Consider the following 16,574-nt stretch of genomic DNA (forward strand, 5'->3'; position numbering starts at 1 on the left):
TCATGATACTGTGGTAGGCTGAATTTACACCTATAATGATTTATTTAATATAATTTAAATCATACAAAGTTAAAATTTGGAAGAAAATGGTTTTATTATTACTGTAGTGTTGCCCAATAATTATCTAAAAGTAAGCTGCTAGTTGACTTTTTTAAAAAAATTGATATATATATATATATATATATATATATATATATATATATATATATATATATATTGTTGTGCATTGTTTTCATAATTTTATTAATAAAAAATCCATGGATCTATAAATTCTGCGTTGTCATTGTATTATAATACTTATTATAGTAATTTTGAATTTAATTTACAAGTGAATTAATGCCTAATGCGGGCTGTCATTCATTGTCATGGGTTTGCTTTTAGCTACTTCGTTCATGTGATGTTATTATTCACTCTGCATTGTAGCGCAAGCAACAACCTAGCAGTAAGAAGAGATCATGAACTCTATCTCTCCTTTAAAAACTTTCATTGTAATTGTATAACAAGTTTAGAGTAATTAATTAATTTTATAATGATAGTTGATTTAATTATAACATAAGCTAAAAAAGCACAGAATTTCATAGTATAAACACTCACATTTTATTGTGGCTTTTCATATCAAAATTAATACTTATCCCTTGGTTGACAAAATCATTTAGCTTTGTTTTAGAGGTAGGGAGGTCATTTCCATGTGACTTATTAGTCATTATAAGAATACAGGGCTAGATAGTCTTTTTATTTTTATTTTTATTTTTATTGCACATTGTAATTACTTTATTACCCTTAAAAGCAAAAAACAAAAAACATCAAACATTGGTCAAGGGGTTTTTTAGTCTTTGACTTAAATTTAAAATAGTTAAGTTACTTCATTGCATTTGAAATTTAAATTTTTTTGCTTTTGATTTAGGATTTCTTTTGTCTTTCATATTTGGTTATTTGATAATTATTTTATGTCATTAACGCAACAAAGTAATTTCATAAATGAGCTGGAAGCTAACGAATAGAGTTCACCGAGTTTGGACGAGACGTGTTGCGCCTTTTAGTGGCCGAAACCTTGCTTCCAAGGCGATGATCGAAGCGTCTCGGTATCCCCTCTACATACAAGTGACGTGTGTGGCATAATTGTTACCGGTTTAGCACATGTTGCCTATTGTTTTTTTTTTTCCCTCTGTGCTACTTAATTTTCACGCTAGCCTTCAAAAAAATCAAATTAGTTCCTGAGGTTTGTTATCCTTAATATTTCATCTTTATTCTCTTTATTACAATTTTTTTTTATTTAGAGTAATTTATGAAATTATTTTCAATTTCATCCCCAATAGAGTTTTTTATTTGTCAAATTTGATTCTCATTCTTTTGATTACTATTTATTTTATTTAAGATGGTTTTTGAAATTGTTTTTTTTTTACACAATTTCATCATTCATGAGTTTTTTTCCTATCAAATCTAATTCTTTTTTTTTATTGCTATTAAACCTTGCAAGATTTTTTTAGATTGATTTTTTTTATTATTATTTTATCCTACAACATTTAATTGGTCGGGTGTTTAGCTTTTTAGTTGAGTCCATGTCTAGAATTTAACATATTGTGGGCTTAAAAGATTAATCTCGGTTTACGAAGTTGGCATGAGCTTGCTTAGTTTTTTTCATCCTTTTCTAAGATTTGCTTTCATCCTCTAGCTTGTTGTTTTTTTATTCACTTTCTATAGGAATTTTTAGTCGCTATGAAAATAACATAGATTGCCTCGTTTTTTTTTTTGTCTTTGTTAAATTTATTTTTTAAAGGAATTTTCTTTTTAAATTAATTTATCTCATCCTCCAACATTTAATTCTTCAGGTGTTGAGCTTCTAAGTTGAGCTTGAGTTGAGAATTTAACGAATTGAAGGTTTGATAGTTTAACCTGTGTTTACAAGGTTCATTAGGGCTTGTTTGTTTTCTTTTCTTTTTTTAAGCTCATTTTCTTACTATTTCATCTTTAAACATTCTTTTTATGAGATTTATCTTTCTTTTTTAAATAACAAGGGTTGTCTCAAGGGTTTTTTTTTTGTTAAAATTAGCTTTTTTAAAAAGAGTTTTTTAATTAAATTAAATTTATTGATTTCATCCTCTGATATTTAATTGAGCGGGAATTGAACTTCTTAGTTTAGTCTAAGTCTATAATTTAATGGGTTATGTGTTTAAAAGATTATCTCGGGTTTATAAAGTTTACCCTGACTTGCTTGATTTTTTTTATTGTTTTAAGTTTTTTTTTTTTTTTTTAGTTCCTTCCACCAACATTTTGTTTTTTAAAATTTTTATTCACTTTCCATGAGATTTTTATGTGGTTTTGAAAGTAACAAGGGTTAACTTAATTTATTTATTTTTATGGTTGTTAAATTTAACTTTTCTAAAGGATTCAATTATTTGCATGAGAGCATTTCATACAAAAAAGTGTGAGTTGGCTTTGTCATGCGAAACAATGAAAGACTTGTGGAGCTAAGTGGTTGCTGGAAGGTGTCGGGTTCACTCTCTCCAGCAATAGCTAAAGCATTAGAGCTCAAAGGTGTCCTAGAGTTCTCAAGTGATCTCTAAATGTATGTATAATGTGGGTATAGAATTGGATGTAAAGATTGTTGTTGATGGAGTGCATAGTTTGCGCACTAATGTTTCTGAACTTGGTGTTGTGTTTGAGGTTGCAGAAATTTGTTACAGAGAGGATAATAAAGCAGCTCATGTTTTATCAAGACATGCTGCTACAGTGTCCCAATTTATCTGTTGGAGCCGGTCTGCAGTTTTATTGTATCAAGTACTTTCCAGTGATGTTTAATGAAGCTTTTTTTTTCAAGTAGCATAAGACCACGTACACACACTTAATCTGGTAGGTTTAATGTAATTGTATTTAGGTTGTCTCTGGAAAGTCTACTTCATTTTGCTATACTTTTCAAGTAGCCATATCTGACTCTGACTGGCTTTATAATGCTTGACAATTGTAGCAAGAAGGTAGAAGTCGTCTTTGTTCAAACTCTCTCGAGTCCAAAACTGGAAATTTCCGATCAACTTTACGGTGACTGACTTCGAAGAAGCAAGACTCCAAAATGCAAGGATTTTAATAAGCCCATACATTCAACACCATCGAAGACCAAGACTCCAAAAAGCTCTCCATCATCATAATGTTTTTTCTTCTTTTCTGTTCTTTTTTCTTGTCAAGTCAGTTACTATGGTTGATGAATTTTTTCATCAATGTCATAAACCTTATTGAGAGATGCAGTTGATGGACACACACACACACACACACACACAAAGTGATTTGTTGGTGCGATAAATTAAATTATCATAGCTGATTAGTGCGAAAGAGGAATGGAATAGGCTTGATTTGAATTAGAGATGGCAGTTGTACCCACCTCCACACAGACGGGATACAGATAAAGTATGAAGGGATTTTGATTATAGACTTATTCGAGTCCGCCAAAACAATATCCACTGAACCTTCTTACCAAATATATATATAGTGCCGTGAATCATTCGAAAATTAACAACAATAAATCTAATGAAAATGGATGAAAAATGGGTCTTATTGGTTGTTTTTTTTTAATGTATACACTAGATTATAATGATTTTAAAGTAAATAAGATGAAGAATAGACTAGAATAATACTTTGATAAGTCGATTGAGACGCCACAAATATCAATCTAGGATTTTGATGTCACACTCTTTGTGATTGAAAAGTAATAAGTCATATAGGATTCTTCACAAAATCAATTGGAAAAACAATTCTTAATTCTTTGAATTAAGTTTTAAATCTTTGCCAAAAGTGTTTATTACATATTCTGATACTATATTTATAATTGAAACATCCCTCCATAATTAGAAAAATTCAATATGACAGAAATCAAGCCTAAAAATTAGACTTTGACAAAATAAGTAGACAAATTTAACTAGCACACGTTTTCTGACCTTAATTGTAACATAAACAGACCAAATTTAAAACGACTATAACTTCTTGCACAAAAATCCAATGCAATCATGGTTGGATAATCTAAAAAGATCATGTTCTGAACTTGAAATCCACCTAGACTAGTCTTGTCTTCACATGTAATGAATAACTTCAAAATCTGGTTCAAATTCATCTACTATTTTGCCCGTATAGAACATCAATTTCTTCATTTATTTGCATTATCAATCCAAACTCAAGTAGCCTAACATCAAAAGAACCATTAAGGCTTTTCCCATGTCCAAATTTCAATTATAGGCAAATAAGAACCTTTGAACCAATTCCGAACATATTGCTAGCTCTTAACTCCAAAGCAACTTCAATCATTCCAATTTGACTCGTCAAGGCCCTTTACAGTTGTTTTACTCTCACTCTTGTTATTGGGTCATCTGAATCTTCTTGTAGATTAGATTCAACTTCACAAGATGGATTATAATCCTCATGATGCTCATTATTATGATAGCTTTTTTTTATCATTAAAATCCCACAAACAATTAAGAATTCCCTCTATAAAAGGCTAATACGCTAAACGTAACATACTTGGACTAGTTTGGGATTGTAATAGCGATAACGGTTCAAAGTTCTTTTTTCTTAAAAATACATCAAAATAATTCTTTTTTAAAAAATTATTTTTGACATCAGCATATTACGATTTGAAAACATAAAATAAAAATATTTTTTAGTAAAATAAAAAAATTAAAATTTAAAAGAACACGGTTTCAACTATATTCCCAAACATGCCCTCGAGAAAGGATGAGAAGGCAGACCAACTTGTCAAGATTTACCTGTCATACTTTTCAGTATGTAGGTCTATTCGGCTTGCCAAACAGCCTGACCGAAGTATCTTGGAGTCTATTGTGTCTCCTTCTCAGGTCACCGACCAGTGGCTTCATTGGTACTTCCTCTCCTTGACTTGTATTAGCAGGGCGTTCTTCATCTAAAGGCTCTTCATATCATGAACTTGCCCAAGTCAAACTCTTCTTGTTGCAAGAGAAGGTTCTGTTAAGCTCGTCAGGTGCTGGCGAGTGACGATTGCCACTCCTACGCTTCGCTTTATGCAAGAGTTTCTCTAAAAGAAACTGTATCCATTGAACCAAAATGATACCTGTTTCCTTTCCAAGTGTGTTTTTCCATGCAGCCTAATGGTCAAGCTACAAACAAGAGCCGACTGTAACTTCCTTCAATCCTTCAAAACAGAAAGGATAACACTGTGTTTCCAAATGAAGGCAGGTTTACCATGGGCGCTGCATGCTCAGTGAAAACATGTATGCTCTAACTATTGCAAGCAGAGCTGCAGCACAAGCAAGATTGAGATTTTGCACATGTGCTGTTTCAACAGGTATAAAAATTGCACTGGTTTGATTTAAGTTCTATGTTAAATTCTGTTATGCCTCAAAATGATTCAAAAAGAAACGAGACCCACATAGTGGAACGAGGATCATGGATCAGAAACATATACAATAGATGCAGTGCTGGACACAAAAAAGAAAAAAAATTGGGACCTAAGAAGCACTTGGTCCTCCAGTTCCCTAGCTCAAAGGAGCATGGAGGATGGTTGTGTGTGATGGTGTACAGGCTTTGGGTTGTTAGCATGAAAAGTTTTGAGCATATACGAAAGACAACTGGGATGACACCCCTTAACCAACTAGTATTTGATCACATGGCGGCGCAGCCAAAGATCATACATGACCATGTGGAATGCATCATTTTTTATTGGGGGTGAATTCCACTGGAAATGCTTCTGTACCTGAGAAAACACGACATAAATTCTTGTGAGTTATTGCAAATCATTAATGAGGACTTCAAAGTTGCTCAGCCAAAAATCAATAATCTAACCAAAAGAATTAAGTTTCAAGCTACAATTGAATAGGATCTACCTTAATTAAATTCTTATGCAGTGAAACAAATTGATTGTCAGGTATGTCCTTCAGAATTTGCTTGAGCTGATACACATCTTGCTCCTTAAGTATGACGGAAAATTTATGCCAATCAAGTATGTCATTGAATGGCAGGTCATAATAGTTGGACAATATTACTGCAAGAGAAGTAACAAAACTATTCAAGAAAAATGACTCTTAACCCACTTTTTGAACAGTTGTTAAAATTGCACAAAAAATGTTTTGAGTTTATAGGAAGCTTCAATACTATGGAGCATGAATTTAAAAATGGCCATAGCGTATCATAAAGACCATTTGTAATGGAGTTTTAGTGAACCATTAAGGTGATAGAACATTTTGCAAGCATCCCTGCCATAACAGCTGTTGTCGTAGCTGTCACAAGTGTAACAGCCTTTACATAAAGATTAGTTTTTTATATATTTTTTGAAAATATTTATTCATAGTCAATAGTTTTATATTAATTAATTGATATAAATATTGACCTTGGCATATTAGATATTATTTCATTGATAGATATTTTGTACATACCAAGTTATAACATAATTTGCACATGATATAGTAGTGACCATTACATAACACCTGCGATGGCCCGTTCAACACTTCCAAAACCATGATTTAAAACCATGCTATGGAAAATCTAAGATCATACAAATAATCCCAAGAAATTATGCAACTCCACCTTTACTGTCGTACAATTGAGAAAATACAAGTTAAGAGTGTTACTAGTGCCAGAAGAATGAATTAAGATTTTTAGTTTTATGCTAGAGCAACAGGTGGTCATGTAGGATTGCAAGGGATGCAGTACCAAAGAAGTTCAATGGGTGGTGCCCTACTTGTGCAGTATAAATAAAAAAAGATTGAAAACAATACCAGTGAAAAGAAAACTATTATTCATGCTTGGAAATCATGAGTCCTTCATTTTCAGGATTCCAGAGATTTATTCTTGTTATAACAACAACAACAATAATAAAAGCTTTTTTTTGTGAATAATTCAGGGACAAGCACCCTGATTGCTAAGCCCAAATTAAATACCAAGAGAATACGAGCAAGCACAAAATGAGGAAGACTAAAATAAGAAATAAATGTCAAATTTCCTTTATGTGCTCATTTATTTTTATTTATTTACCTTTTTAGGTGCTTAACCACACTATTTAGGTATTTAAGTTGGGGTTAATGATAGGGACCTTGTTTAAGAATTGAAACTTTTAATTTCATAATTCTGAGGCATCAAATTGGGTTAGAGACATATTTATCCCCTTCTTATATATTAAAAAAATTGCAACAGTTGTAACACTTACCAGGAACGCATCCATAATGGATGGAGTCAGCTATGCGTGCACTGTTAACCTGAGAGCCACCGGGGCATATACAGAATTTAGTCCCATAAAACCTCTTTTGATATACAAGATGTCCAGTAGCCCTATTTATTCTGTTGCTTGAAATATCTAGTTCCGTATCATTTTCCCACACACGTGCCAGTATAACTCTAATTCTAGAGTTTCGATGGCCAGCCCAAAAACCAAGAGTTGTCCTGTAAAGCATGCTAGTGTTCAGTAACAAACATAAGGCTAAATCCTATCCAGTTCTTTTTTAAAAAAAACCCTGATAATTAACACTATCTCAACTGATAGCATGTGCACGCACACACAAAGATACTAACATGGAAATAAGGATGTAAAAGTTATAGAGGTTAAAGATTTATATTATAAGTCCACTTAAAAAAAATAGAATTCTGTTGAATATACGACACACACAGTATCAAAGTTTCCAGTATGTAACCTTCATCAATTGCAAGTGATATAACAGGTAGGCTTGTATATTTTTTTCTTCTTATCTTTAGTGATAGGTAGCATCTGAGCTTCTAATATTAAGGGGAAGCACAAAATACTAACACAGAAATAAGGATGTAAATTAGGAGTCCACTTTCAAAAAATAGAATTCTGTTGATGACACACACAGTATCAAAGTTTCCAGTGAGTACCTTCATTAATGGTAAGTGATAAAACAGTCACACATCTAGGCTTGTATATTTTTTTCTGTGTATCTTCGGAGATAGGTAGCATTTGAGTCTCTAATATTACGGGGAAGCACAAAATACTAACACAAATAAGGATTATAGAGGTTAAAGACTCATATTATGAGTCCACTTTAAAAAAAACATAGAATTCTGTTGATGTCCTCGATCCACGACAATATGTTAAAAGTAGGGGGAAAAACCCACTAAGATCCACAAGGGATAAACTCTACTCTTGCCCATTATCAAAATGACTGCTATTATCCAAACAAGACATGGATGCTCATACAAAATGCAACAAAGCTTCACAGTCTACACGAAAATGGAGACAAAATAAATGGAAAAAATTATGCATTTACAAATCCTAAAAAATAGAGCTTAGCGAGAAAAAAAATTCAAAAATTGTCATTTATTATTACCTGTTCTCTACATCGTTTCCTCCAGCAGGAAGGGCAAATGGCTGAAGGACCTGAGGAAGAGCAACATCTTTGTGTGGAATGAATCCGACATCATAGCTAGGGGAGCATACCACTCTGATTGCATTCTTTATAAGAAATGGGACTCGTTCAGTGGCTCTTACACCAACATCATGACAGGTGACGAAGAAGTGATCTGCACCCAAAGTTCTATTCCAGTAGGGATACTTGACTATTAAGCTTTCCACATAATTCTCAACAATTACGGTCATATTCTCGTAAGAAGTTCCCTGCACAGAAGAGTGAATTTCAGGTCAGAAGGAATTTAATCAATCAGAACAACAACAAAATGCAAAGTAATTTATGCCAATTTGTTTAAGAAGTGAAGATTCGAATAGACTTCTGTTATGCCAGTTTAGATTTTGGGCAAGTAAGAAGAGTCCCAAGAGAAAATAATATAGCAAACATAGTGAAGTAGACAAGGAGTCATCATCAACAAAAGGGTTGCCTCACTAGGAAAGCAACCGCAACACAAAATTATTGCTGACCTTGCCGCGCATCTTGTGGCAGGAGATGGGGATAAAGAAGAGGTGGGCTTGATCAGGATCAAGAGTTCGAAACCTGCTTGCTCTTATATTCTGGAAAAAATACCCTTCGCTAGCGTATTTGCCAGTCAATTTCCTAGGTGTTTGATAAAATGTGTTTGGATCTCCATCTGGATATATATAAATCTTGAAATTCTGTTCCATTTCCTCGTAATTTAATTTGAATACACGTGGAGAATGATACAGATCCGATATCTCATCGTTCTCGCCATCGCCAACTTCAACCACTACAGTCTTCGTCGTTGTCTCCGTCGCTGGCAGGAGAGAAACGGAAGACGCGGAGATGGAAGGAGGAGGAGAGGAGTGCAGAGAGTTGAAAGAGAGATATGTGAAAGAGATTAGGGTTAGGATTGCCAGAGTGAGGAGGGATCCTTTCAAAGAACACATGGATAGCTGTACTTGTTGCTGTTGCTGTAATTGTTGGTACAGCTTTCCGGCGGTCATTGCCGGAACCAGTGGTCGAAGGAGGATTTGGGTTTTTCACGAAGTTCGGTGAACTGGTGTGGGATTATCATTATTATTGTTATTATTTTTTTGTTCTGCCTCCACTCCCTCGATCTATGTACTACAATGTCACAAAAATCTAAGAACATGGGAAAAGCACTGTAAAGTAAGATAAAGCACTAAAATTGTGGTTTTGCCTTTAATAATAATAATAATAATAATAATAATAAAACCTTGAGGGATAAAACTTAAAAGGATATTTTCACGATATTAATGTGCTATTATTTATTTGTTAATAGGCAAGATTGATTTTTAAATTTTTTTTTTTGTATATATTTATAATTCAACACAATTTTTATAGAAGTTTCAAACAATAACAAATTTATCTTGTATTTATTATTTGACTTAAATCATCCTTTTAAAAACCAAAAATTTTCTTTTAAATTTCATAAAACAATTCTTCATTCTCGATCTTAAAACATATTATATAATGAAATCAAACGCATTTTCCAAGTTAACTTGAATTAAGAAATTCAAACTCTCTTATTGTGTTGGTACAGCTTTCTGGCTATCATTGCTGAAACCAGTAATTAAGGGAGAATTTGAGTGTTTTTACCAAGTTCGATAAATTCATATGAAATTATGATTATTGTTGTTGTTATTTGTTTTGCCTCCAATACCTTAATCTATCTACTTAAATATTATAAAATCAAAGGATATAGGAAAAACAGCGTAATGTAGGCTATAACACTAAAATTGTGGTTTTGCCTATAATAAAAAAGATAGATGATTCGTAAAATGATCTTTTCACAATGTTAATTTGTCATATATATATATATATATATATATATATATATATATATATATATATATATATATATATAATTCAACAAAATTTTTATGGAAGATTGAAACAACAATTCATTTCTCTTTTACCTTTACTTTTGCTGAAATCATCCTTCAAGAAGCTCAAGGTTCCTTTAAAAATTTCATACAAATTCCTTCATACCCATCTTAAAACATCTTATATAACGAAATCAAACACAATTTTGACATCAACTTAAATTAAGTAATCCAAACTCTCTTTTTATTGTTGTTGTTGTTATAATTGTTGGTACAACTTTCTGGTCGTCATTGTCAGAATTAGTGATCGAGGGAGGATATGGGTTTTTCACTAAGTTCGATGAACAGGTATGTGATTATTAGTTGTTGTTATTTTTTTGTTCCACCTCTACTCTCTTGATCTATCTACTCAAATATTACAAAATCTAAGAAAGAGGGAAAAACATTGTAATATAGGTTATAACATTAAAATTATGGTTTTGCCTTTAATAAAAAAAAGATATATGAGGGGTATAAGGATCTTTTCACAAGGATAATTTGTCATTCTTTATTTGTTTCGGGGTAGGATTGATTTTTTAATTTTTTTTGTATACATGCATAATTCAACACAATTCTTATGGAAGTTTGAAACAACAACTCATTTACCTCCTCCTTGTACTTTGGTTTAAATCATCGTTTTAGGAATAAGGTTCCATTTTTCAATTTCAAACAAATCTTTTAATACCTAATTAAAACATGTTATATAATGAAATCAAACACAATTCCAGATTAACTTGAATTAAACAATCCAAACTTTTTTATTTCAACACTTGGTTGAAAACAACCATTAATGGGAGACATGAATTTTCTTTAATTTTTGTGTTAATTTCATTTTACACTTCACTGAATGCAATTTATTCCAATTATCATAACAATTAAATCAACAAAATCAATTCTCCTTTTTTTCTTAGTCTTGGCCAATTCTAACTTAAGGGAGGACATGGTTTGCTTTTAATTTTTTCCATTAATTAACATTACACATTGGTTATCAATGATCAAGAACACATAATTAAACCAAACTCATCATTCTAATTAGTCAATCAATACAACCCTAACTTTACATAATGCAATCACTAACAACCATGCTTGAAATCATAATAAAATATTGATCAATCATACTAATAGAGTTCCTTATCTTTTAACAACAATAAACAATTTTTGTTCACTCTTTACTTTTTTTCACTTAGCTCCAAAAATCTCTACTTTCAAACATTACAAACTAAACCAAAGCTTGAAATTCATTGCTTTGATACTTCTAAACTTTCTTTAGAACTCTTAATCTAGCCTTTTTATGTGTTTGTATCAAGAAAATGATCAAGCTTCCCTTTTTTTTCTTCATTATTATAATTGGTTAGATGGCTTCTTAAGGAAGTTAAGATTTTATTTTTATATATTCTATTTTATCCATATTTACAACAATGTCATTATGTATAGTTTATGTATTTTTTCTATTTAACTGGATACTCTATCTCGGTCCACTTTTAAAACACCATACATAGAAGTTTTATTCCATAAAACTTGCTTTCTAATTATTTAATATTAATTTTCAATTAACTCATTTTATAACCGAGTTAAATTTTTAATGTTTTATTAACACTGTAAAATTTTGATCGGGGGTTTATATTTTCCCACTCTTTCTTCCAAGTCTCTTCTTCAACTTGGGAGCTTCTCCACAATATATTTATCATAAGAATCTTTTTATTCCCAAGTTTCTTCTCACTTCGATCCAATATTCTTATAGGTTTCACTTTTAACATCAAGTTCTTTTTAATCTTTAGAGAAACCTATGACAACATTCAAGAAGGGTCTTCCTCAATCTTTCAAAGCAATGAGACATGAAACACGTCATGTATCTAAGCTAGATATGGGGGCAAAACCAACTTGTATGTTGCTGGCCTAATTCTCTTTACAACTTCAAAGTGCCCAATATATTCGCATGATGTTCTTTCAATAAGCTACTTTCAGAAACACCCAATCTCCAACGTTAAACTCGGGAGGCCTCCTTCTATTATCCGTATAACATTTTTTCTTTCTTATCTTGGGTTGCCTTCATTCTATCCTTTATAATATTTATTTTTTCTATGATAACTTGTACCAACTTTAACCTAATCAAATTCCTATCACTTACATCATCCCAACATACAAGAGTTCGACATCTTCTATTATACAAGCCCTTATAGGAAACCATTTCTATTATAGCTTGGTAGTTGTTATTGTAGGTGAACTCTATAAGTGGTAGGTGATCTTTCCAATTACCCCTAAACTGCAATTACACACATCCTTAACAAGTCTTTTAAGGTTTGGATGATCTTTTTAGATTTTACCATTTGTTAGAGGGTGGAAAGCAATGCTCAAGTTCAATCTCATCCTTAGAACATGTTGAGTATTTGGCCATAGGTGAGACATAAACCTGGGATCTCAATCTAACACGATTAACACAAGCACCCTATATAATCTTACTACTTCATTTACATACAAGCGAGTATGTCATTTTTATAAGGAAAAATAATGCAGACTTAGTCACTCTATCCATAATGACTTATATGAAAAGATTAAGGGCGCTTCAGTATAAGAAAGGTTTATGATAATACTTATTAGAGACGAATGTCTTGTTACAATATTATCACTGTACAATTATATAAACATGGGAGATGTTTGAATAAATGTATGCGCGTTCTGGTATATGTGTTGAAATGGTCTTTGACATTACCTAAATAAAAATATACTGAGTAATGGTCATTTTATGTATCGGAGGCGCGAGCAGGATCGAATCTTCGACCAGGCGAGGACACACTATAGTAGGGGCAGGTAGGTGGTTTCCACTAATTATTATTAAATCCTCGAAGTATTTATACATAATGTTGCTACTCGATTTCAATCGATTAAAATTACTCATGAAACGTAATGAATAATGATATGATTAGCTTCAACTAACGGTATCTATATTGGATAACCGGGATTAAATAATGTGATTAACTTCGGCTAATGATATCCATATTGGATAACCAGGATTCATTGAGGAGATTAGCTTCGGCTAGTGGTATTTATATTGGATAACCATGATTAAATGATATAATTAACTCCAGCTAGTGGTATCCATATTGGATAACCGTGATTCATTGATGAGATTAGCTTCAGCTAATGGTATTCATATTGGATAACCGAGATTGATTAGTGAGATTAGCTTTGGCTAATGGTATCTATGTTGGATAGCTGGAAATGAATGATGAGATTAGCTTCGGCTAATGGTATCCATGTTAGGTAGCCGAGAATGAATGATGAGATTAGCTTCGGCTAATGGTATCCATGTTGGGTAGCCGTGAATGAATGATAAGATTACCTTTGGCTAATGGAATCCATGTTGGATAGTCGAGAATAAGCATTGAAAATTAGCTTTGGCTAATGATATCTATATTGGATAGCCAAGAGTAAAGGATGAGGTTAACTCCGGTTAATAGGGTCCATACTAGGATTACTAATAATGAGTGTTGTGAACCATCTCATTTGAAAGCTTTTACTAATACGATGAAATAAAGAATATGATGTGTTATTCACAATCGAAATTAATGTTTAAAGAACCATATATAAAATTGATCATAGTTAGGAATGAATAGTTATGCATGGAAGAATCCCATTTATACAAGGATTCCTAGACCATAATGTATGTCATCAATTGTTTGTTGAACATAGCTCAAATAAAATAATGCAGTATATGGTTGTATGAAGATGTGGAGTAAAATATTAAAGATAGTTCGGTAGGAAGATATTAATAGTTGGATTTATTGGCAATTAAATAGGTTTGCCAAAATTATTGGTATCCACGAGGGGATGACCGATTTATACATAGTGACCATAGTATCGGCGACTAAGAATGAGAAAAGAACAATACTTAGTGGCCGTAGTATTGGTGACTAAGGAAAAGAAAAGAACGATACTTAAGAACCGCAGTATTAGTGACTAAAGACAATATATAAATTGATAGTTGGACGATTACTTATCAATATATATGAATATGACAACTTTTGATGTTTAGTTGCCTAAAAAAATGATGACCAAGGAAGCAAAGTACAATTTGGTTAATTATATGATGATGATTTAGATTCTCTTTTCCCTATGCTTTTATTTAAGTTGACAATTTCTTTAAATTAAATTATAGGTAACAAAAATTACTTCCTCGTTGTCCCTAATAAAAAAAGAATTCATGTGGTTGCCTTTGTTTTGAATGGAGACCACTGTATTGTTGTTTCCAATGAGTAGAAACCATGGTGTTGTTTTTTCCAAATAATGAAAACCATTGAAACTATCCTCAATTGTATAATGTAAACCATTGTGTAAGACTTTTAATCGATGCTTAAAAATATATATATGACAAGGGGGGTTGATTGACAACTTAAGACATAATATCATTTGATATATTACTAAGTCAAAGTAAATGTTAATGGGGTGATAATGTAACAAACTGTTGTGATACCTAGAAAATAGAAAATATGGTAATGTTACAAACAAATTATGTTAAGTAGTGACAGTGATGAGTAAACATAGAATTAATACATATGGTTACTTCAAGGATTGTACCCAAAGAAATAGGTAACTAAGAAAATGAAATATTAATTATTGATTGGGGAATCAAAAATTAAGAAAATGAGTTGCTACGTGTTGATGTATAATCAGCAACCTTAGATTTGAATGTATTACATAATTCGTTGTAAAGGCAATGTTAAAAGTGATAACTATAAACTTAGATGTCATAGCAGCTAGTGCGTAATTCAATATATATATGATGTAATCGATGCTAAAAGAATTATGGATATGCATATTGTTCTCTTTCCTTATGAAAAATCATTTACATGCATTTTATGGCTAGATGTTAAATTTGTAATGTTATTTTAGTTGCAATGATGAGCATGAGTATTGTCATATGAGTTGAGGTATTATTGAACTTGAGTTGAATGTTTTGAGTAGGATTGTTAAAAGTGCTAATTGACATCATGATTCCTTTCCCTCATAAAAAAATCATGAGCATAAGTCTTCTTGATAACTAATAACTCTTATAATACTATATATGTTGCAGGTCTATGACACGAAATGAGCCAGCACTGATTGTGTCGTTTCACTATTTATAATTTGTAATGTTATTTTTGTTTCACAGATTGAGAGTTCTACATGTTAGTATATAACTGGTCAGATTGTGATTCTTCGTTAAAAATATGTTATTCAATACCATCATAAATCATATCAATTGTTTTACTAAATCATTGGCACCATTTTCTTATCTAAAATATATTTATTTTTTCTTTCTACCATTTATTTCATTTACGGATTTATTACTGTTTCACGATAACACTACTGGTTTTTAACCAATGCTTGCACCATTATTCTTTATTTTTTTTGTACTATCCTTTCTTAGACTGTATTATTTATTACTATATTAATTCCTTGAGATCATTTTCTCATCTTTCTTATTCTTTTATCCATCATAACATGTTACCAATTTCACCAATATTATGAATTCTGAACCCAAAATTTATAAATCTCTTTTCAACTTTATCAACACCTTCAGATTTATCCATGGAGGTCTTTCTCTCTATTACACATCTTATTCATAATTATTTACATTAGTTATTCATTTCTTTTCATTCCAAGTTTCTATTATTCATCAGGTTATTACTATCTTTGACCATATGATTACGCAGGGGTTTACATGGTTATTTATGATATTATTAACAGGTTACCAACTATTTAGGAGTTCTAAAAGATTATACACAATAAAAAAGATCAATACTAGCAACATAACCAATGAAGAATATATAGCTCAATAAGGTGGAAAAAAGGAACAAGATGAGTACACTTATATCTATTATATTCTCAACTATCTAATGGATACTTTTTATGATAATACTTATTCATCTATAAAGAAGATTTGAAAAGCATTATAAAATAAATATGATACCAAAGAGGCTAGTGCCAAGAAATATATTGGAAACTACCTTTTTCTTTTTACAAATGGTGAATATAAAATCTTTCATAAACTAAGCTCAAGACTTCATAATGATTGTTGGAGAGCTTAGTCTGAAGGCATCAATATTAGATCTATTTGGTTGTTTATGGATTATTGACAAGTTATCACCAACTTGGAAGGAGTTCCAAAAGACTATACACCACATGTGAAAGGTGACATCCTTAAATGCATTCATTACTTGCATTCGTGTATAGGAAAAAGGCTAGTAAACAAGATGTAATCATAACATAAGAGAACTTTAAATATCTTACCACAAGGAAGGTCAATTTAATTTCTAAAATTAATAATTTGCCTAAAACATGAATCCCTAATAAAACATAATGGAAGCCTAAT

The 16,574-nt window shown here is 31.5% G+C and overlaps 1 protein-coding gene across 2 annotated transcripts; it reads right to left on the reverse strand.

Annotated features, from left to right (window-relative positions):
- Positions 1–5,303: 5,303 nt before the first annotated feature.
- LOC133673442 (probable glycosyltransferase At5g03795) lies at positions 5,304–9,486 on the reverse strand. Of its 2 annotated transcripts, none has more exons than XM_062094250.1 (5): positions 8,840–9,486; positions 8,295–8,581; positions 7,160–7,392; positions 5,841–5,924; positions 5,304–5,710 (listed from the first exon to the last, which is right to left on the reverse strand). In XM_062094250.1, the coding sequence occupies exons 1-4, from the start codon at positions 9,338–9,340 to the stop codon at positions 5,878–5,880; spliced, it is 1,068 nt and encodes a 355-aa protein (XP_061950234.1). In that variant the 5' UTR covers positions 9,341–9,486; the 3' UTR covers positions 5,304–5,710; positions 5,841–5,877. The 2 variants fall into 2 exon arrangements, with proteins under 2 accessions (XP_061950234.1, XP_061950233.1); XM_062094249.1 differs by having other exon boundaries at positions 5,841–5,998; positions 8,840–9,484.
- Positions 9,487–16,574: the final 7,088 nt, after the last annotated feature.

The sequence above is a fragment of the Populus nigra genome, chromosome 14 (genome assembly GCF_951802175.1).
Source record: "Populus nigra chromosome 14, ddPopNigr1.1, whole genome shotgun sequence".
Taxonomy (NCBI): domain Eukaryota; kingdom Viridiplantae; phylum Streptophyta; class Magnoliopsida; order Malpighiales; family Salicaceae; genus Populus; species Populus nigra.